Source organism: Pyrgilauda ruficollis, unplaced genomic scaffold (assembly GCF_017590135.1).
Source record: "Pyrgilauda ruficollis isolate IOZ18807 unplaced genomic scaffold, ASM1759013v1 scaffold62, whole genome shotgun sequence".
Lineage (NCBI taxonomy): Eukaryota > Metazoa > Chordata > Aves > Passeriformes > Passeridae > Pyrgilauda > Pyrgilauda ruficollis.
In genome coordinates, this window is record NW_024527933.1 from 1,280,756 (window position 1) to 1,300,026 (window position 19,271).

The following is a 19,271-nucleotide window of genomic DNA, read 5'->3' on the forward strand; positions in this document are numbered from 1 at the left end:
CGCGACTTTCCGCGCGCGCTGCCGGGCGCTCCTCCGGCCGCCGGGGGGCGCTGCGGGCGGCCCGGCCCAGCGCTGCCCCCGTTGCCACGGCCGGGCCGGGGCGGCCTCAGCGGCACCGAAACGGGCACCGGCAGCGAAACGAGTACCGGCAGCGACGCTGCGACCACGGATACCGGCGAGGAGCCTGAGCAACCCGTAAAGAGGCTCTGGCACAGTTGCCCAGAGAAGCTGTGGCTGCCCCATCCCTGGAGGTGTCCAGGGTCAGGCTGGACAGGGCTTGGAAGGTGTCCGTATCCATGGCAAAGGCTGGAAACCGCGATCCTCAAGGTCCCTGCCGCCCCAGTGTGATTCTGTGATCACTGCTTGTACTGAAATGTTCAGTAATATAGGCAACTTTTACATTTCTTCACGTGTGACACGTTCATTTTTAAGCCGCTTTTTAAACGCCGCCTTCATCCCGTGTCGCGACAGCCGCGACTTTCCGCGCGCGCTGCCGGGCGCTCCTCCGGCCGCCGGGGGGCGCTGCGGGCGGCCCGGCCCAGCGCTGCCCCCGTTGCCACGGCCGGGCCGGGGCGGCCTCACCGGCAGCGAAACGAGCACCGGCAGCGAAACGAGCACCGGCAGCGACGCTGCGACCACGGATACCGGCGAGGAGCCTGAACAACCCGTAAGGCCCGGTTTGCGTCCCGCACGCAGCGGCGGGGAAGGGGCGGCCCCGGCGGGCGGGGGGCGCGGCCGGTGTGAGGGCGAGGGCCGGGCCCGGGGCCCTCCCGCCCCGCTTGGGATGCGGGCGGCGGCCCCTCGGTGCCGAACCTGCTGCGTTCAGCCCGGCGTGTTGCCCTCGCAGAGCCGGGGGAGGCCGGCCTGAGGTAGCCGCAGAATGACGAGGTGCTTCCCCCGTGTAGAAATGTGCTCGGAGCCCGGTGCCGTACCCTAAAGCCATCCCCGGGGCGGTTTCTCGGTGTCCGCGGCGGTGAGCGGGGTTGGTGCAAGGCAGGGAAAGGCGGCAGCGATTTCCCGGCTGTGGGATCGCTGGAAATTTCCTGGCCTCGGGCAGCCGGTGCTGCGGGCTGGTCGTGCTGGTGACGCCTGTGTACAGCAAGGACAACGAGCGGTGGTTTCTGTGCGGCTTAAATTCCCTTTCGTGCCAACAGAGCACGAAAGGGAATTGCCTTTCCTTAAAGAAGGGTGTACACAGCCGTACAGGAGGTCTCTGCTCTGCTTTTGGGGTAAAAACGGGAAAACAGTGATTTTCTAACAAGGTCACGTTAAGGTGTGAGTTGTGCTAGTGGGAGGTCCTGCAAGGAGATGCTTTCTGATCGGGGAGTACAGCTCAATAACTTTTCATTCTTACCTCTTTCTCTTGGGGGAATCCAGGTATCCCACGTCTTGGAATTTTACAGACAATGCCTCTGCCTGCACATTCACCTGCCCTTCGTTCCCAGCTAAAGGCTGAGCTGTGTGCCATTGCCATGCCTTGCTGGCTGAGTAAAGCCCTGTGAACCCACAGGGTGATAAAGGGAAGGAAGCTATGCTTTGAGGAACTTTTCATCTGGAGCAGCATCCACAGCTGGTACCTGGGGGACATGAGTACTCCAAATGGATTTCCGCAGCACTCAAGAGTGTGTCTTACTCGGAGCATGGAGGGTGGAGCAGTACAGGACCTGCAGGCAAAAAAAGCTGGAAAAGCAGCCAAAAAGGAGGCTAGGGGTGATGGGGCACCTCCGAAAATAGGCACGCCCATAAGTGAGACCTTAAAGCTTCTGCCAGAAGAGCTCAAAGCTAATATGAAAATTAAATCGATCACTCCAAGGCCCCCTCGGAAGCCCCGGCTGGAACGTGCTGCATCCCTGGATGAAAAGAGCTGGAGGAAGTGGAGACGATTTAGGACAAGCCAGGAAAGTCTGACTGATCCCAACGAGACGAGCTCCTCCAACGGTTCCCTGCAGGAAGCGTCCCCCAGCCCTCCCACCAGGGGCAGGGCCAGCCCCTGCAATCCCTGCTGCCAGCAGGATTCCTTGCACAGTTCACCAGACGCCTTGGAAGCCAGTCCCGGGGGGAAGAGCAGGGGAGGCGCCTCGGACCTGGGCAAACGAGCCTCCGAGATCTCCAGTGCCTTTGGGGGGCTCCTGCGGGGCAAGGGGTTCGCGGGGGGCAAACCCCGGCTGTCCCAAATCATGCCGGCCCGCCCCCTGCCCCCCATGGAGCTCAACGTGGCCTCCCACTCCCTGAGGACAGCTAATAGGATCGACTCAGATTGTCTGGATTACCGACATTATTCTCAGCACAAGTTTGGGAGGGTGAGCAGCAGCCTCAGCGACTCCAGGCTGCAGGGCAATGGGACTCTCTATGACAATTGCTCCACAGACTCCATGAAATCCACCTTCAGCGTGCTCACTCCCATCCGAGCCAAGGATGTGCGCAGCAGGTAGGGCTCCCCCAGGTTTCTCCTGCTTTTGGGGTGTCAGCAGGGAGGAGAATCCCACTGGGCAGGGGCAGGGAACTTCTGAGCTCCTGGTAAAGCACAAAAGCCATTCTGTGTTATTTAACCTGCTGTGAAGAGTGTTGGAAGATGGAGATCAGTTCAATTTGCTCCTTTGAGCTAAGTGTTTTCATAAACACAAGTCTGGTTTGCTGTCAGTTTCCTTGTAATATTTACATAATCTGGTTTGAGAATTAAGAAGTGGTGGCTGTGCATGCCAGCAGTTGGGAAAACTGTTTTTTAGAAAAATCTAAAAGTACATCAGGCTTGAACCAAAATAATAAATTACAGAAAAAAACGCAAATAGCACCAGATATTTTAAATTGAGATTGTCATGAAGCATTATCACAGTCCTGTGAGGTGCTGAGCAGAGGTTGCACTTGTTTGGTTTCTGGCAGGATCAAATGATGTGCTGGGAACTACTCCAGTATCCCACAGGAGCTCCTCTGCAGGAGGGAAAAACCTAATCATTGATCCAAAGGGTGGGAGTCTGTAGTAGAGAGGAAATAATTCTGAGATAAATTGAAGTGTTACTGGCTGGTAAAAAAGCCCCAGAGATAGATTGTTACTTGTTTGCCATGAGGGTTTTTTCCATTCCTCCCTAAAGCAGCTGGAGCCAGCTGGGTTGCCCAGAACTCCCCGACATTATTCTCTCATCATTATTTGCAGAGCTTAAGCAAGATTAAAAATGCTTATTCAACATGCAGTCCCTGTGCCAGCATCCCTCACCTCTGTAAGCATGTCCTTCAGAGAGGCACGTGCTGTGGGATGCATCTGTCTTTCCCAAAGGGGATATTTTGAGACCTCAGGCTCAATAAATTATTTTCTTGAAGCTGATTTGATGAGCTGAGTTGAAGGAAGGATGTGAGTTTGAGTTTTTGGTTAGAAGAAACCTGATGCCAGAACACTGGGCATGGTGGAGCTGTTTTTATGTTTGAAGTAAACTGAGCTGCTTCAAGGTACTCAAATTTAATGGAATCACAGAATGGTTTGGGTGGAAGGGACCTCAAAGCTCATCCAGTGCCACCCCTGCTGTGGCAGGGACACCTTCCACCGTCCCAGGTTGCTCCAAGCCCTGTCCAACCTGGCCTTGGGCACTTCCAGGATCCAGGGGCAGCCACAGCTGCTCTGAGCACCTTGAGGTTATCAAACCAATTTGTTTGTTCTGTGTCTGGATGAGTTTAGTGGGGCTGAAGACTTTGGATGTCTTCAGCCTTCTCATCACAGCATCATCCTCATGTCCTGGCTTTGGAAGGAACTTCAGGCAAGCAGAACAATTTATAAATATTAAATTCCTTCCTCCTAAATGTATATTCTTGATTACTTCAAGATTCAAACATTACACATCAACATCCCAGCTGCCATGCCCTTTCCTTAGATGCTTTTTTTGTGTCTTCTGTCCACAGGAGCTATTTGGAAGGCAGCCTTCTGGCAAGTGGTGCCTTAATGGGAGCAGAAGAACTCAGCAGATATTTCCCTGATCGGAATATGGGAATCTTTGTGGCCACCTGGAACATGCAGGGGCAGAAGGTGGGTGCACAGAGATCTTCACAGGTCCTTTGGCAGCAAAGTTACCCCAGCTCTACTGAGAGGACTGGGGTGATGTTTTTCTGTTCAAGACTATGTTCCTTGTCAATCATCTTTGTCAAATTATAAGGTATTTTTCTAGTAAATCTTTGCATAACTAATACTGCTTTTCTTTTCTTCCCTTTTGTTTCAAATTTCTTTTGTAATAGGAACTTCCAGTGAATCTGGATGATTTCTTATTGCCAACAGATCCAGACTTTGCCCAGGACATGTATGTCATTGGGGTTCAAGAAGGCTGTCCAGACAGGTAGCAAAAACAATGTAATGAACCATCTTCTCTTACTGTTAACTAATCATTTTGCTTTAAATTAGACTAGAAATAGTCTCCGTTGTATTCCTAATATTTTCAATAATCAACCCATTTAACAAGACTGAATTCTATTGCATCAGCACCAGAGGAAATGGAATTTAGAGGAAAATGTCACAGAGATCTGTAAATCATAAAATCCCAGAATGGTTTGGGTTGGAAGGGACATTAAAGCCCACCAGTGCCACCCCCTGCCATGGGCAGGGACACTTTGCACTAAACCAGGGTGTTCCAAGCCCTGTCCAGCCTGGCCTTGGACACTCCCAGGGATTGACCAGCTTCTCTGTGCATACAGAATTTCATCCTGATGGCAAAGCTCTGCTGGTCTCTGTGGCTCCTCAGCAGCCACCCCTTAGCTGAGTGCAGGGAGGTTTGATGCTGTGTGTGAGAGGGTTTGCTCTGTGAGCACAAGGCTGCTCTGCTCTCCTGGTTGCTGTCTGCTGTGCTGTGTGTGATGCAGCTGTTCTGTCCTGCAGGAGGGAGTGGGAGATCCGCCTGCAGGAGACGCTGGGCCCGCACTACGTCCTGCTGCACTCGGCTGCCCACGGGGTGCTCTACATGTCTGTCTTCATCCGCAGGGACCTCATCTGGTTCTGCTCGGGTGTGTGGGGGGCTGAAGGCACTGTGCCAGCCTGTGCCCTGCTTTTTTCTCCCTCTCCTAACCTCCCTGCTCGCTGTCAGAAGTGTTTCAGTAACAGCGTCTTCTTTTCCTCCTTCCAGAAGTGGAGTATGCCACGGTGACAACTCGAATCGTGTCTCAGATCAAAACCAAGGGAGCTCTGGGAATCAGCTTCACGTTTTTTGGGACCTCCTTTCTCTTCATCACCTCCCACTTCACATGTGAGACATTTGCAATCTTGCTACGAGTGTCCTGGTTGAGGGAGGAGGGAAGGGAGCTGAACAGAGGTGAAAAAGCAGGACAGGCTGAAGCCAAAGCTCAGGATTGCTGAGCTGAGAAGGATAAGGGAGGTTTGTTTGGTAACAAACTCACAAAAGAACTGTGTTTGTGGAAACAGAAATGAACTCTGCACCATTGTGTCCCTTTTCCCTCACTTTCTGCCATCATTATTCAGTGCAGACACTTCCAGAGTGTCACATTTTATATGTGGAAAATGTCTGATACCCTTTGGAAGCTCCTGGTTTAACCAAAAATGATCATTGCATGAAAATGATTCACTGTTGGCAGTAATGGGGTTTCTATCTTGCAGCTGGGGACAGTAAAGTGAATGAGAGGAAACTGGACTACAATAAAACCATTCAAGCCCTTACACTTCCCAAGAATGTTCCGGACACAAATCCGTATCGATCCAGTTCCAGTAAGTGGGAAACCATGAGCGTGGGGGAGCCCAGGTCAGCAGAGTCTGGGCATTGTCTCTCAGTCTGCACTGGGAAAGAGACAAGAAGAGTGATAATTTGAGAGTGTAAAAAGAAAATACAGATCTTTTTGTCTGAGGATGGTTATGACTCCCATGATTTTTTTTTTCTTGAAATTGGGGATTTGAGAAAAAATTGAAATGGGAGAGAGAAAATTCAACAGGGAATTTTTACGTGATGTATTTTTTTAGCAATATGATAATTTTGGTTTAATATTATTAATATTACAGACGTGTTTCACTTTCCCAAGTTTTCTGGGACAATTAGGAATTACTTTATTTCTAATTTAAGAGGATAAACCTTATGTCACTGCATGTACATGGGTCAGAGCATTGTTTGCCAAAGTCCATTATTGTTTCCTTTCACTGTGCTGACAACTTGATACCTACATAGATAAGTAGGTCCTTTTACTAGGAAATTGAATATACTCTTTATCTACAGTGTAACATTAGCTTTTTGTGTTCCCTCTGGTGTTAGGTCCCATAGAGAGTTTGGTCTCTTTTCAGCTTTTTCTATGGTTTTTAACATTTCTGTTCTGTTTTCTCCTGGGTTGTTAACTCCCATATTCAGTGGTGCTCACAGGTAGAAAACATACTCAATATCACATCTCCAGGTAGTGAAAAGAAGGAATTTCTTCCTCAAACACATTCAGCAGCATCCCTTGAACACTTGTGCTGTGAATTTGCAGGTGATGTCACAACTCGGTTTGATGAAGTTTTCTGGTTTGGGGACTTCAACTTCCGGCTGAATAAGGATCGGGAGACGGTGGATTCCATCCTGAACCAGAACCCGGACACAGACGTGTCCAAGCTGCTGGTGTATGACCAGCTGACCAGTGAGATGAGCCGGGGTAAGGGCCAGCTGTTCATCTCCCTGCTCTCCAGAAACAAAGATACCTACACACAGGAGTAATGCCAGCCCAGTCTCCATTTCCTGGAGACCTTTCCTGCTTTCTTTGATTAAGTTCCCTGAAGAAGGGAGTCAGCAGCTGTCAAATGCAGTGGCAGTGTGTCAAGGGACTTGTTGCTGTAGCAGGTTGTTCTGTTTCATGAAACCTCCCAAGCCATTTGCTGCTGTTTCATCTGACTCCTTCATAAGCTGGGTATCTCTCTGTCCCAGTGTCCAGGGAATTTAGATTTGAACAGCATTTACAAAGCAGCATGAGCTTTCAGTGGAAGTGCACGGACCAGTTCTTCTTTGTTTAATTGACCACTGACTAAACAGCCACTGGCTATTTTTTATCCTCTCCATGTCAGGATGGGAGCTTGCTCCCTTTCTGGAGCCCAAGCCCAGGTTTTTGATGTACATGGCTCTTGTTCTAGCCAGCATTAGTAGACACAGTTCTCAGGAAGGAGAAGTTTGTTCATGCCATTCCCCCTTCCCTTACAGGGTCTATTTTCAAAGGATTCCAAGAGGCTGATATCCATTTCCGTCCTTCCTACAAGTTTGACATAGGAAAGGACAGCTATGACACCACCTCCAAGCAAAGGACTCCCTCCTACACGGTAAGGAATAATTTCAGGAGTCAAAGGGGATTCAGTTGTGCTGAGATTGTTGCTTAAGGGCATCTGGGACTTGTGGAAGAAAGGATTGTAGAATCTGTGAGCACAGGGAGAGTTTGGCCCAGGCTGTTAACCTTATTTTCCCTGCCTTACATCCTGAGTGGGCTCTCCCCTGTGCTCAGAGCTGGCACAGAACTGTTGGGATCAGACAATGAATGGATCCCCATCCAAGGACACGTTAACTTCACCAAGTGGAGCATGATGACTGAATGGATTTGTCTCTTGTGAAGCAGTGCTGCTTTCCAGGGTGGGTGATGTGCAGGGAAGTCACCCTCACTGTCCCCTCTCCCCCTGCCTCCAGGACCGAGTCGTGTTCCGCAGCCGCTACAAGGATGACATCCAGGCTGTCAAATACTCCTCCTGTCCTGTCATCAAAACCTCAGACCACCGACCTGTGTTTGCCTTGTTTCGTGTGAAAGTGAGGCCTGGCAGAGACAAGTGAGTACCTCCTGCAGCTCCACATGATTGATTGCTCCAGTGACCCTGAGGATATCCTCGGGTGTCTATCCCTGCAGCCTGTTTGGGTTTTACCCTGTACATGCTGGTGGTCAGAGCAGTAAGAGCTTAAACCTTGCCCTGCCAGCTGAAATCCCTGCTGCCAGGTCTCTTAATCCTTCTGAGGGGGATAAACAGAGCCCATTGGAATCGAATGCAAATATCTGAGATGCAGCTCTTTGTTTTTCCTATCAGCATGGGCAGCTTTCCTCTTCTCTTCCTCTTTCCTTCTTTAGGATCAGTTCTGTTTTCCCTCCCCAGTGATGGCTGCAGTTCAGCACAGCTGGATGTCAGTGGAGCATTTTGAGATCCTCCAAGTTCTTCATGTCCTACATAGGCTGTTGTATTAGTAGAACTCCTTAGGAAATTTGGTTTGGAATTATTCTCTTTTTTGTGAGTAACATGGTCAAGGATTTCAAGACCTCAATATCTAGAAAAGGGATTTCTCAAAGTATTGGATCAGCAGTGCAATTACAATGGGAATTTTTGTTTCTGGGTATTAAATACCCATTAAATAGCAGTGTGTGATGGGCTGCTCAGGTTTCCTCTCTAAAAGAGACCAAGGTAAGAATTGTTGAGATGAACCACACCAGTGAGTACACCGAGTCAGCAGTAACCTGGTATAGCTTTTCAAATGAGTGGATTTTAGTTCAGAGTAATTAAGAAAGTCCTCTATATATGAAGGCAGGTGAGTTCATGCTAAAATTTAAAGTACATTTCCCTTTTACAACCAGCATTTTAAAGTATTGTGAAAAACCTTAACTTTTTGCTGTGAAAGCTCTTGTTTCTCCCACAGCAATCGCTGAATGCCTTAAGAAAGTAAAAATCAGATTTATGGCCTTTGTTGTGTGAAGTAGTAGGAGATGCTGGGCAAACAAGCAGCTATTTATGCCCTGACCTGCTGGCTTGTGTTCCTGTTGCAGCATCCCCCTGGCTGCAGGGCTGTTTGACAGAGATCTGTATTTAATTGGAATAAGGAGGCGGGCCACGAGGGAACTTCTGAGACGCCGGGAACAAAAGGACCAAAGATCCAGCAGCATATGTAGCATTTCTTGAGCTGAAAGCTCTGCAGTGCTTGTGGCAGAGGTGCCCCGAAAGAGGATTTCAGACCATGGCAAACTCTGCAGGGAATTGTCTGCATAAGCACCTCTGGCAGTTGCTGTGGCTTGTGAAGAATGTCTTAAACCTCATCCTGGATTCATTTGCATGAGCTAATCCATGTAGCTCAAGTGCTTCTGCCTAAGAAAAGGAGTCAGTTCTTTAAGACATCCATCCCAGCTGGTGTAATTGATTTATTTTTAACCAGACTATCTTAGGAAGCCACTGGGTGCAGACCCTTGGTTCCCCTCCACGCAGGGGCACAGCTGCTGGAACTGTCATCACCAAGAGCAGGGGACCTAAGAAAAGCCTGCAGAAAGGTGAATTCTTTGTTTGTCTCTTTGGTTTGGTCAGATTACCTTCCATCCAGTGTGGGGTTGGGTTTGCTCCTTCTCTGTAGCCAAGTGTTGGTATTCTGTACAAGGAGTAACAGGGACCAGTTCATGGCAGTTGTGTGTATGGATGGTGCTCCTGTGTTGGGCTTTTTGGGTCCTCTACAGCAAATTGTTGTGAATGTACTCCTGTACATTGAAGTGTAGAAACATTGCCTTTCAATAATCATTCTATAGGCCTTCTGTTACTAAGGGGGTAAATACCAAACTCTCAGGCCATATATTTATCTGCTGAGACTGCCTGAAGCAATCCCTTCCTGAACTCACTTGTCCTCCCCAGGGCTGATTGAGCACTACCTGCCTTCAGCAGCAGGAGTTGGAATTTACCTGAGAACAGGCACTGTGTGATGCTTCACCAAAGTGATGCCAAGTGAGTGCACCAGGGAGGTTTGCAGAGCAACTGCAGCCACTCAGCTCCACACAGCTCCATTACCTCCAGTCACAATTCCTTTTGGTTTTATTTTTCCAGATCAGTAAACTGTGAATAACTTGCTATTTCTGAGGTAGTGTTGTCTTAAGGCTATATATACTACAAGGACCAGTATGGCACTGGTAAAATGTTAAGTACAGCTAACAATTAAGAACTCCTCATGGGCACAGATGGGATCATTAATCACCTTAGGACCTAAAACATCATGCAAACACCTTGGAGGAAGTGCTGCTGACTATGCAACCTGTCCAAGACAGGCTCCTGTTCTGCGGTACATTTATGGCACTGACCTGTCTGTAGCCATCAGGTATTTGGATTTCCTTTCTTTTTAAAGGAATAAAAATAAATTAATGCAATACCTTAAGTGAGAACTAGCTTTTATTGTCAGAACCAGAGTTCTTTGCATGGTGTGTTTGGGTGACCTGGGCTATGTCTTCAGCTGGGTGGGAGAGATTTCTCTGGAATTGTTTGCACTGAACAGAGCATACTCCACTGGCCAGCTCAGGAAAGCTTTGGCAGATGAATTTCAGAACTCTTACTACTTGCTCAGTTGTTCAGAGGTCTCTTTATTTCCTCACAAGCATACACAACAACTGAACAGGACTTCCACACTGTGTGGGTTAGGGTTTTGAAAAGCACAAAGCCCAGGGCCCCAGGCACACTGCAGCTGCAAAGGGCATCCCAAGGGGAACACAAAACTGCCACAACGTGCCTTCCTTCACAGCTTTTTCCATGGAACCAGCCCTAGCCCTAGGCTGCTTTTCCCTCTGCAGGGAGCAATGCAACGTTTTCTTTGAGTTGCATGAGGAAAGGATGGGGTAAAATAGGTCACAGCAGCCTCACAGTGCTCTGCTCCCAGCTGCATTGCTCCTTACCACACACATCTAGCAGTAAAGAGCTGCAGTGCAGCCGTTTTGTATTTTTAAACCCATTTATTAGGGGATTATATAAATCCAGTGGTTTATTTCTCTTTTGAGACTCCATTTCTTTAGCATGTCACACATGTGGCACTTGGCGTTCTGTGGCAGGGTGTCAGTCAAGATTGTGTTTCTAAATGTTGTGATTTTGTTATCTTGACTTCCAGCTGAGCCACATCTCTGCTGTGAGACTGATTGTGTCTTCTTTTTGCAAGGCCTTAAGTCCATCTGGATGACACTGAGGAAATGAGGCACGAGTTTAGGGTGCAGCAGCAGCAACTCCTTTAATAACTGTTTTTAAAGCAACTCTGGAGGAAAAGAACATCTACTCTTTAGCACAGTTCATGTCCAAGTGAAAAACCTAAAAAATAGGATCAATCTCATTCTCAAGTAAGTGTCCATTATGTACAGTACCTCTGCAGAGAAACTCCACAGAAAATTGGTTCTGTCATGGGGCTGCTTTCCTTGGAACTCTAGCAAGATGATGAAGTTACTCCCAGGAGGGTGATTCCTTGTCAGATGGTGAATTACACTGATGAAATGGATCCATGATTTGTAACAAAATCTGGATTGCAGGAAACTTTTTGCCAACTTCACAGGGACAGTAACTATTATTTTCCTAATTCAGTTTGACCAAGTCTTAGTTCACCTTGGTAACAGTCATAAATATTCTCTGAATTCAGACATGAAGCCAAGCTGTTTAAGGTGCCACACATTCCTCAGGAAGGGCACGGTGGGGCCTCATGTGACAGCCCCACTTCCACTGCTGGGGTGATGAAGAGGCAGTGACTCACTGCTCAGAGATGTGCTTTCACTGTAGTGATGAACATTTTGGCTTGCTCTGTTCTCCCCAAATCCAAGAGAAGGGTCTCAACACCCATCTTCTCTTGTAACCTCCTCCGAGGGTCAAACTCCTCCTCCAGAGCCAGCTCCTAACACGAGCTCTTCACAATCCAGTGCTCCACAGCAGCTTTGCTCAGCTCCATGGTTGCACAGAATGCCTGGGAGCATTGGGGGGAGGGAGGGTGTTACAGCAACATGAGAATAAAAAAAAAAAAACATTAAAAAAGAAGGGATTTGAGGCCGGGCAGGAGGTGCTGCTCTATCGGAAGAGGCGGTAGAGCCGTGGGAGCCGCCCGTCCTTGCTGGAAAGGGCAGCCTGGATGTGCTCGTAGGTGGGCAGATCTGTCAGGTCACCCAGGGCAGCCACTGCTGGCTTCTTGTGCAGCATCTTAGTCACCACCCTCTTGATATCACTGGGTTTCACCTGACCTGCAGGCAGAAGAAAGGCAGAGCTGTGATATACCTCCATTGTGAACAGCACAAAGCAGCTTTGGGCCCATGCTCAGAAAACCAACTCCATATCTTCTCCACCATGATTCTTGTTTTACCTTCCTTCTGACTAAAATAAGCCCTGTGTTGTTAATTGTGAAAGCAATTAAGCTCAGTTTGAAATGTATTTCTGTAGTATTTATGCCCCCACTTTCAGAGGTAATTCATCAGTGCTACAAGAGTATTTTAACTGTACCTACAGTTCCCTCAAGGCAAGGCAAAGCATTGTCTACTCACTGATGAGGTCACAGAGCTCATGAGGTAGCTTCCTTGTGTTTGTTGCCAAAACCTGCCTCCCCACATCTTCAAAGATCACTGGCCGAGACTCCAGGTTCATCATGAGCATGGACTTGAGCTGTGTCTTTGCTCTCTCAAGTTCTACCTGTGAATGAGCAGGAAAGAAAAAAGTTCTGGTTGCTGCTCTGCAGCACAAGGTAACATGGAAGAGCTCTGCAGACACCTCTCTCCTTGTGGATGCATTGCTAATGTTGCTGTATTCTTTTACAGAAATATATAACAAAATTATCTATAAAAGTCCATTCTAGCACAGTCAATGCAATGCATTCACAAAATCCCAGATGGTTTGGGTTGGAAGGGACCTTGAAGCCCACCCAGTGCCACTCCCTGCCATGGGCAGGGACACCTTCCACTGTCCTAGGGTGCTCCAAGTCCTGTCCAGCCTGGCCTTGGACATTCCAGGGATTATTTCAGCTCAAAAACCATCTGCAAACTCAAATGTGCTGCTGACCTCTCCCACTGCTCCTGCCATGAGGATGAATTCCCTGGTGATGATTTCCACCATCTCCCGAACCTGGGGAAAACAGATCATGGAAAGAAGATCAGAACAATGCTTCCTGTGTCCACAGAACTCTGGAACTGATGTGGTTACTGTTTAAGGACTCTGTACCTGTTTTGGATCTGCACTGGCATGGATACACAGGAGACCTGTGTCCTCATAGCTGTGGTGGTAAGAGGTGGCATTGTACATCCAATGGTGCCTGTGAGTATATAAAGAGTAATTTAAAATTTAAAACCCAGAATTTACAATGTAAAAATTAAACATGGACAGTGAGCACCCTCCTAGTGCATTCTCAGGATTCTCAGCAGTGCAGTGAGAATTGTCAATCCCTTCTTTGATAATTTATGCATGTGGCATCTACTCCCTTCTCTCCACTTGAATCCCTGACAATACAGAGCAAATCCTGTTAATACTCCCCGATTAAAGCAAGGACAGGGCTACCAGAAGAAAACACAACTCCTGGTCACTTCTGCCCTTTACTTTCACCCTCTCAAAATGCCAACTGACACACCAGTCCCAGCAGATGAAACTGATGTAAAACCTGGTGGGGTTTCCTTTTTCCCATGCAAAGCTGCTACAGGATTGTTTCTGGCAGCCCTTAAACAGCAAGACAAACCCACCTGTTGAGCACATTGAGGTACAGCCGGGTGAACATGCCCTTGCCAGGTCCTCCAGCTGAGAAAGAGCCACCACCTCCCATCATCATGTTTAGCACCGCAAAAGGAATGAAATCATCCTCCTGCAGTGGAACAACAAACTCAGGTAAGGGCAGAGCTCTCGAGGGTCTGGGGTGAGTAGAGGGGAGGGAAAAAACACAGCACAAGAGCAGTGTGAAGGTCAAGGTCTTCAGTAAAGTGTCCTGGAAAATGCTGCTTGTTTTTATGTGCAGCAGCAAAATGTTTGTGGAATGAGTCAGTGTTCCCGGGATTCTCCAAGTATAAGGCACACAAAAAAGGATTTCAGGTTAATACTTACTAAAAATGAGCAGCTTTCTAACCCAATCATGATGTGGGTGAGCTCTGGGATGGGAGTAGGGCCCAGACTCACATCTGACATGTCTTTTTCAACCTGTGGGAAGGGCAGACAGATCATTAACCCCGATTTTCACAGCAGTTTGATACATTCCCAATAATGACCTCGCCACCCAATTTACAGCTATCATAGCCAGTTTGGGCTCATACCCATGAAATACAACTTAAGAAAAGCAAAAGCCTGTAGAGAAATCAGCAAATCCCAGCAAGCTGCTGGCTGCCACCACGTACCTTGACGATGCCTCCGGTGTACTGAGCCACGGAGCTGTCCACAGCCCTGCCCTGCCCCGAGCCCCACACGGGCTCCACCCCCAGCAGGTATTTCCTGGCACACTCCACCAGGTGCTCGTGCTCAATGCCCACCCCAGCCAGCACCATCCTGTCTGGGGTGTAGTAGCTGCTCAGGTAGGAGTGCAGCACGTCCCGGGTGATTTTGTCCGTGTTCTCCACGGGGCAGAACCTGTTCAGTCCCACTGTGTTGTCTCTGAAGGCTGCCTAAAAGGGAACAGGCACATTAAAGTCACAAACCACTTCATTTTTCCCTGAACACCCCTCTAAACCTCTTTTTGCTTTGGAATCAAGCCCACATCTGACAGAGGCAAAGCTGAGCATATTTAACTAATGTCAGTGCAACTCAGTAACATTTTGTCACCCACATCAACAAAGGAAAGTTACAAATAGGTTTTTTTTAGTTTGGGTTAGAATCTTCCACATGTGGAGAATGCTGGATTTCAAAGTGAAGGGACAGCAAAATTCTCCCATCACAGAAACTGAATAACAGAAAATCTGGTTTTAGAACCAGATAAAATAAACCCTGAAGCTGCCAAAACAAGAAAGAGAATGCAGAATTTCCAGTGTGTTACCGCATGGATCATTTCTGTCAGGAGAGGCTCTGGGTCAGGCCTCATGTTCAGATCCTCCAGCTCAAACCTGATGGCCATTCGGGTCATCTCAATTTCTTCATCTGCAACGAGACAAAGCAAGGGATGGCAACCCCTACAGAAAACCCCAGCTGCTGCAAGGTCACCTCTGAGGGAATTTTGAGCTCTTGGAGCAAGCCATGTGGTGGAAATGGTTTTATTTGAGGCAGAGGATTGTGCTGCCAGACCTGATAACCTGGGCTGGAGGGTTACATCAGCCAGCAAGTTGACCACGGTGTCCAGGCCTCTGGCATCAGCAGAGACTGCATACATGATGGTGTCCCTGCAACACAAAACACAGGTTCTGCACTGAGACATCACTTCTGGGGTCACTCAGTGTCATCTCAGCGTCAGGAAAGCACAGATGAAGCTGTTCTAACCATTAAATGCTTCTCAAATGAAATAGATTTGAGTTTTATAATCCTTTCAGGCTTGCTTTTGTAGCTTCCCAGCAGCCCAAACAAAGGGATTTCTGCTGCTTGGGAACAAAAAGTGGATTTTCCTGCCCCACACCAGGAAGAGAGATTCAAAGTGCTGTCAGTGCTGCAACACCCAGTAAGAGCAGAAGGAGCACCCACCTCGATGCCTGGCAGTCACAGATGCCTCCATGCTTCTCTAAGGTGAGGAGAATTTCGTCTTTGCTGCCAAACTGAGCTGTGGACTAAGGAAGAAGATACCAATGTTATTAATTAGTAAAGCAATAACTGTTTATAACCCTTCAGTGTAACCCAGAGCATCTCTGACATTCTTTCAGTCCAATGGTTTGATCACTATGTACCAGCCTTGGAGGTGAAACCACAAAGACTTTTAGAATTTAATTACAGTCATGCTAATTAATAAGCAATTAAGATTCTGTGACTCTGTCGATGCTCTCACCACTGTTTAACAGCTGAGTGCAGAGAGCCCTGCGGGTCAGCCCTTTGGCTGCTCTGTGCGGATTTGGGGGCCCCAGGGCAGTACTCACAGAGAACGCCAGCTTCTCCAAGAAGTGGGAGATCCCACTGAGGTATTTCGCTTCGTGTCTCGATCCCGAATTCACCAGAACTGGTGCAAAGAAGAGAATAAACCAGCGTGACTTTTACACCCGCGGGCCTCGCAAGCACAGCCCGGCTCGGGGGGACACCGGGGGTCCCCAGCCCCGCCCGGTACTCCGTGCCCGGTACTCCGTGAGCTAAAAGAAGTGCCCACGGTGCAGAACTGCCCGAACTTGTTCTGGGAGGCGACGCGGAGCCCGTTCTCCAGCACCGTCACCCGCGTCTCGAAGCGCTCCCGGCTCTCGGCCGCCGCGAACACGGCCTTGGGCACGCCGGGCAGCGGGCAGGTCAGCGACACGCTGGGGTACGCGCCGCCGCCGCTGTAGCTCCGGCCGGCCGCCAGCCCGCACCTGAGGGACACCGGGCACACCGTCACGGGCCGCGGGCGCGCCGCTCGGCCAAGGCCGGGACCGAGCGCTGAACCTCCCCCCAGAGCGGGTGCCGCCCGTCCCCCCGCTGTCCCCGCGCCGTCCCCAGCGGCGCCGTGCCCTCCCCGCGCGGTGCCGGGCCCCGCTCACCGCCGGGCCGGGCCGCAGGCGCCGCGCCGTAGCCACGCCATGGCCGCCGCCATCTTGCCGCCACCGGGAGCGTGCGTCAGGGGGCGGGGCCGCGGTTGGGCGTGGCGGCGGAGAACGAGCGCTCATTGGTCCGCTCCGAGCGGGAGGCCCCGCCCCGCGCCGCCCTCAGGCGGCCATGGCCGTGCCGGAGCCGCTGCCGGGGGCCCCGGCCGAGCCCAACCCCTTCTCCTTCCGCGAGTTCGTCCGCTCCAAGTCCCGCGGCGGGGACGCACAGGTAAGGCCGTGCGCGGCAGCGCGGCCGGGAGCCGTCCCGTCACCACGCGCCCCTCAGCCCGCTGTCCCCTCCGCAGGCGGCTCGGGCCGGGCCCGCCGTGCCCCCGCTGCCCGCGGTGCCCGCAGAGTCGGGGGACGAGCAGGAGGACGAGGAGGAGGAATGGAGCGAGAGCTACCGGCCGCTGGCCGTGGAGCAGGCCCACCTGGGCAGCGCCGGAGCCGCCCCGGTCCCGAGCTACGAGCAGGTGAGCGCTGCCGCCCGCCCGCCGCTCCGTCGGAGCCGGGCTCGGCCTGCCAACACCGAGGGCTGCCCAGGAGGAGAACGAGCTCTGGAAATGTGCATTTCACCACAGTCAGGTCCAGTTTTCTCTCTGTGCTGCTGAGACATGACCCGGGTGACTTCCTCGTGCCCTGCCCCTTGAGGTCATGTTCATTTAGGACTGGCAGCATTAATTAGTCCCGTTTACATTGGTGGTTCAGTGCCACGTTCCTGTGCCCCACAGTGGTTTCCAGATGGGTAAGCTGAAGGTAAAATTAAGCTTGAATGTATTACAAAGCACAAGGATTTCTAGTATTAAAGTTGAGTATTCTGCTGTTGATCTCGGATTGTTGGTATTGTTGTGAAAATGCACCTCAGTGTTAATAAGAATTTTTTATTTCTTTTTTTAGCTAAAAGAAGAGAATGCTATTTTGAGAAGCAAGATCAATAAGCTTCAGATTCTGGCTGAAACTCAAGCAGACAAGTGAGTGAGAAGAATTCATTTTCCTTGTAACACAAAACCATGAGATCCTTGATCCTTTCCCAGAATTTCCCTCCTAAAGTATTTAATTGTACAAGTGCTTACTGTGTGCCATCTCTTATTTTTTTAAGGATGAGGAAGCTTGAGAAGAAGCTTGAGGAAAACAAAATCAAAGAAGAAAAGGAAGCACAGGATTTGGAAGCAATGGTGCAGCACGTGGAGCAGAATCTGCAGCTGATGACTGTAAGTGTTGGCTTTAGGCTGAGATCAGGTGTCAGAAGAAATTCTCCCCTGTGAGGGTGGGGAGGTTCTGCAGATCCCAGAAAGGAGCAGTGAGGAGGGAAGGAGGGAGCTGTTCCTACCTCCTAAAACATTCAGAACACAGTGTGGTGGAACACAAACCCTATCCCTCCAGGTTCTGTGCTGGAATCACTCATTCCCAAGTGGCTAAGCCTGCCTGGGTTATTATTATTATGATTTCAATTGAGTTATTGTTATTATTATTATTATTAGTAGCATTATAATATTCTTTTCAGTGATCAATTTGATAATTATAAGTTATTATTATTATTAGTATTATAATATTATTTTCAGTTATCAATTTGATAATTATAATTCTTATAGAATAATTATTTATTATATATACACTAATATGTAACATTAGTAAATATACTAATATATAATGATATTCTATCATAAATAAATTTATTATTATTATTATTTCAATAATCTCTGTTCTGTTGCAGAAAAGGGCTGCCAAGGCTGAGAACAGTGCTGCCAAACTGAGGCAGGAGAATGCCCAGCTGCAGGTAGGCAGCAGCACTGCTGGGGCTGCAGGGACACATCTCAGAACTGAGCTGCAAGGGTTTTGCAGGCTCTGAGGAAAATGCTGGGTGTGTTTTTAGGCTCAGTGAGGGCCTGGATGGTGCCAGATTTCAGTGGTGAGGAGCAATGGCCACAAACTGAAATGAGGAAGAACTTCTTTCCATGGAGGGGGGCAGAGCCCTGCAGCAAACTGCCCAGGGAATTCAGGGAGTCTCCTTCCCTGGAGACCTCTGGAATTGTTCCTGTCCCCTGCTGCAGGTGACACTGCCTTGGCAGGGGTTGCACTGGATGCATCCAGAGGTCTTTCCAGCCCTGCTGATTGTGTTTGTGGGCAGACACTCCCTGCAGGCAGCTGCTTCTGGGCTCTAGTCACTATTTATTGCATTATTTATTGTATTCCCTGTCCGTGTATCAGTTAATGATTACACTCCACGCCCATCAACTGCTGTGGGAAGAATGCATCATCAGCTGCAGAGCATCTGCTGCCCTTCCGGGCTCGTTTCTCATGGACTGTGCCCTTTTTGCTCAGGCTGAGCTGAGGAATTCCCGGCGGGAGCAGGAGGAGCTGCGGGCGGGCCAGGCGGGATTGGCCGCGGCCAGGCGGAACGCGGAGGCGGCGCTGCAGCAGCTGCTGCAGGTGACAGCCAGCTCCCGAGCATCCATCAGGTCAGCTGCGCCGGGACAGCGCTCCTGGCACCCCTCGGGCACGGGGGCTCACGGATAAACGTCCCCAGTGGGTGTTTTTAGGGTTAAAATCCAGGGGTTTGTGCTGTGTGCCAGAGGAGCTGCTCCGTGTTCTCACCCTCCATGTGTTTTCCTCCAAGTGTGAAAATAAGTGGGAATTGGGAGTCTTTGAGTTTCCAGTCCTGATAAAATGCTGCTTGATAAATCACAGAATGTGGGGAAACTCCCCCAAAACTGCCTGGCTGCCTGTCCCCACCTGTAACACTGCATCTCTCCACTGCAGGCAGCTGCTGTCTGGGGCAGAATCCCTGCAGCTCGTGGCTGATCTCCTGAAATCCATAGACAGAATCTCTGAGGTGGCAGAGCACGGACAGTGAGTGCCTCACACAGCACGGACGACTTTGTTTTCATATGGAAACCGTTACTAAAAAGTGAATTTTTCATACTTGGCCTCATTTTGACGCGTCCAAC

General features: G+C 49.6%; 3 protein-coding genes across 6 annotated transcripts; 2 read left to right on the forward strand and 1 right to left on the reverse strand.

Annotated features, from left to right (window-relative positions):
• The first annotated feature begins 75 nt into the window (after window positions 1-75).
• INPP5E (inositol polyphosphate-5-phosphatase E) lies at window positions 76-10,083 on the forward strand. 4 transcript variants are annotated; one of them, XR_005956510.1, is made up of 12 exons: window positions 76-195; window positions 1,378-2,428; window positions 3,889-4,012; window positions 4,219-4,316; window positions 4,853-4,977; window positions 5,097-5,216; window positions 5,585-5,692; window positions 6,439-6,600; window positions 7,140-7,255; window positions 7,614-7,750; window positions 8,731-9,225; window positions 9,578-10,083. XR_005956510.1 is itself a non-coding variant. In XM_041484058.1 (11 exons), the coding sequence occupies exons 2-11, from the start codon at window positions 1,587-1,589 to the stop codon at window positions 8,861-8,863; spliced, it is 1,965 nt and encodes a 654-aa protein (XP_041339992.1). In that variant the 5' UTR covers window positions 76-195; window positions 1,378-1,586; the 3' UTR covers window positions 8,864-10,083. The 4 variants fall into 4 exon arrangements, 3 of the variants coding, with proteins under 3 accessions (XP_041339992.1, XP_041339994.1, XP_041339993.1); XM_041484058.1 differs by having other exon boundaries at window positions 8,731-10,083; XM_041484060.1 differs by lacking the exon at window positions 9,578-10,083 and having other exon boundaries at window positions 8,044-8,867.
• A 192-nt stretch (window positions 10,084-10,275) lies between these two features.
• Window positions 10,276-16,357, reverse strand: PMPCA (peptidase, mitochondrial processing subunit alpha). Its single transcript, XM_041484061.1, has 13 exons — window positions 16,279-16,357; window positions 15,908-16,110; window positions 15,691-15,770; window positions 15,305-15,387; window positions 14,915-15,009; window positions 14,670-14,770; window positions 14,038-14,301; window positions 13,751-13,843; window positions 13,396-13,514; window positions 12,884-12,974; window positions 12,725-12,787; window positions 12,214-12,358; window positions 10,276-11,916 (listed from the first exon to the last, which is right to left on the reverse strand). The coding sequence occupies exons 1-13, from the start codon at window positions 16,329-16,331 to the stop codon at window positions 11,747-11,749; spliced, it is 1,560 nt and encodes a 519-aa protein (XP_041339995.1). The 5' UTR covers window positions 16,332-16,357; the 3' UTR covers window positions 10,276-11,746.
• Window positions 16,358-16,426: 69 nt separating this feature from the next.
• On the forward strand, window positions 16,427-19,241 carry ENTR1 (endosome associated trafficking regulator 1). Its single transcript, XM_041484062.1, has 7 exons — window positions 16,427-16,552; window positions 16,629-16,796; window positions 17,221-17,294; window positions 17,423-17,534; window positions 18,038-18,100; window positions 18,646-18,782; window positions 19,084-19,241. Exons 1-7 carry the CDS (start codon window positions 16,454-16,456, stop codon window positions 19,175-19,177), a joined length of 747 nt encoding a protein of 248 aa, XP_041339996.1. The 5' UTR covers window positions 16,427-16,453; the 3' UTR covers window positions 19,178-19,241.
• Window positions 19,242-19,271: the final 30 nt, after the last annotated feature.

What these genes read in the sequence shown, in the direction of transcription:
- INPP5E (XM_041484058.1), top strand. Translation starts at nt 1,587, where the DNA reads ATGAGTACTCCAAATGGATTTCCGCAGCACTCAAGAGTGTGTCTTACT. An exon ending in CAAGAAGGCTGTCCAGACAG is followed by an intron (nt 4,317 to 4,852) that starts GTAGCAAAAACA and finishes TCTGTCCTGCAG; the next exon opens with GAGGGAGTGGGAGATCCGCC. An exon ending in TCCGTATCGATCCAGTTCCA is followed by an intron (nt 5,693 to 6,438) that starts GTAAGTGGGAAA and finishes GTGAATTTGCAG; the next exon opens with GTGATGTCACAACTCGGTTT.
- PMPCA (XM_041484061.1), bottom strand. Translation starts at nt 16,331, where the DNA reads ATGGCGGCGGCCATGGCGTGGCTACGGCGCGGCGCCTGCGGCCCGGCC. An exon ending in TGACAGAAATGATCCATGCG is followed by an intron (nt 14,302 to 14,669) that starts GTAACACACTGG and finishes GTTCCCTTTTAG; the next exon opens with GCAGCCTTCAGAGACAACAC. An exon ending in ACACCGGAGGCATCGTCAAG is followed by an intron (nt 13,844 to 14,037) that starts GTACGTGGTGGC and finishes CCCTTCCCACAG; the next exon opens with GTTGAAAAAGACATGTCAGA.
- ENTR1 (XM_041484062.1), top strand. Translation starts at nt 16,454, where the DNA reads ATGGCCGTGCCGGAGCCGCTGCCGGGGGCCCCGGCCGAGCCCAACCCC. An exon ending in CGGTCCCGAGCTACGAGCAG is followed by an intron (nt 16,797 to 17,220) that starts GTGAGCGCTGCC and finishes TTCTTTTTTTAG; the next exon opens with CTAAAAGAAGAGAATGCTAT. An exon ending in GCTGAAACTCAAGCAGACAA is followed by an intron (nt 17,295 to 17,422) that starts GTGAGTGAGAAG and finishes TATTTTTTTAAG; the next exon opens with GATGAGGAAGCTTGAGAAGA.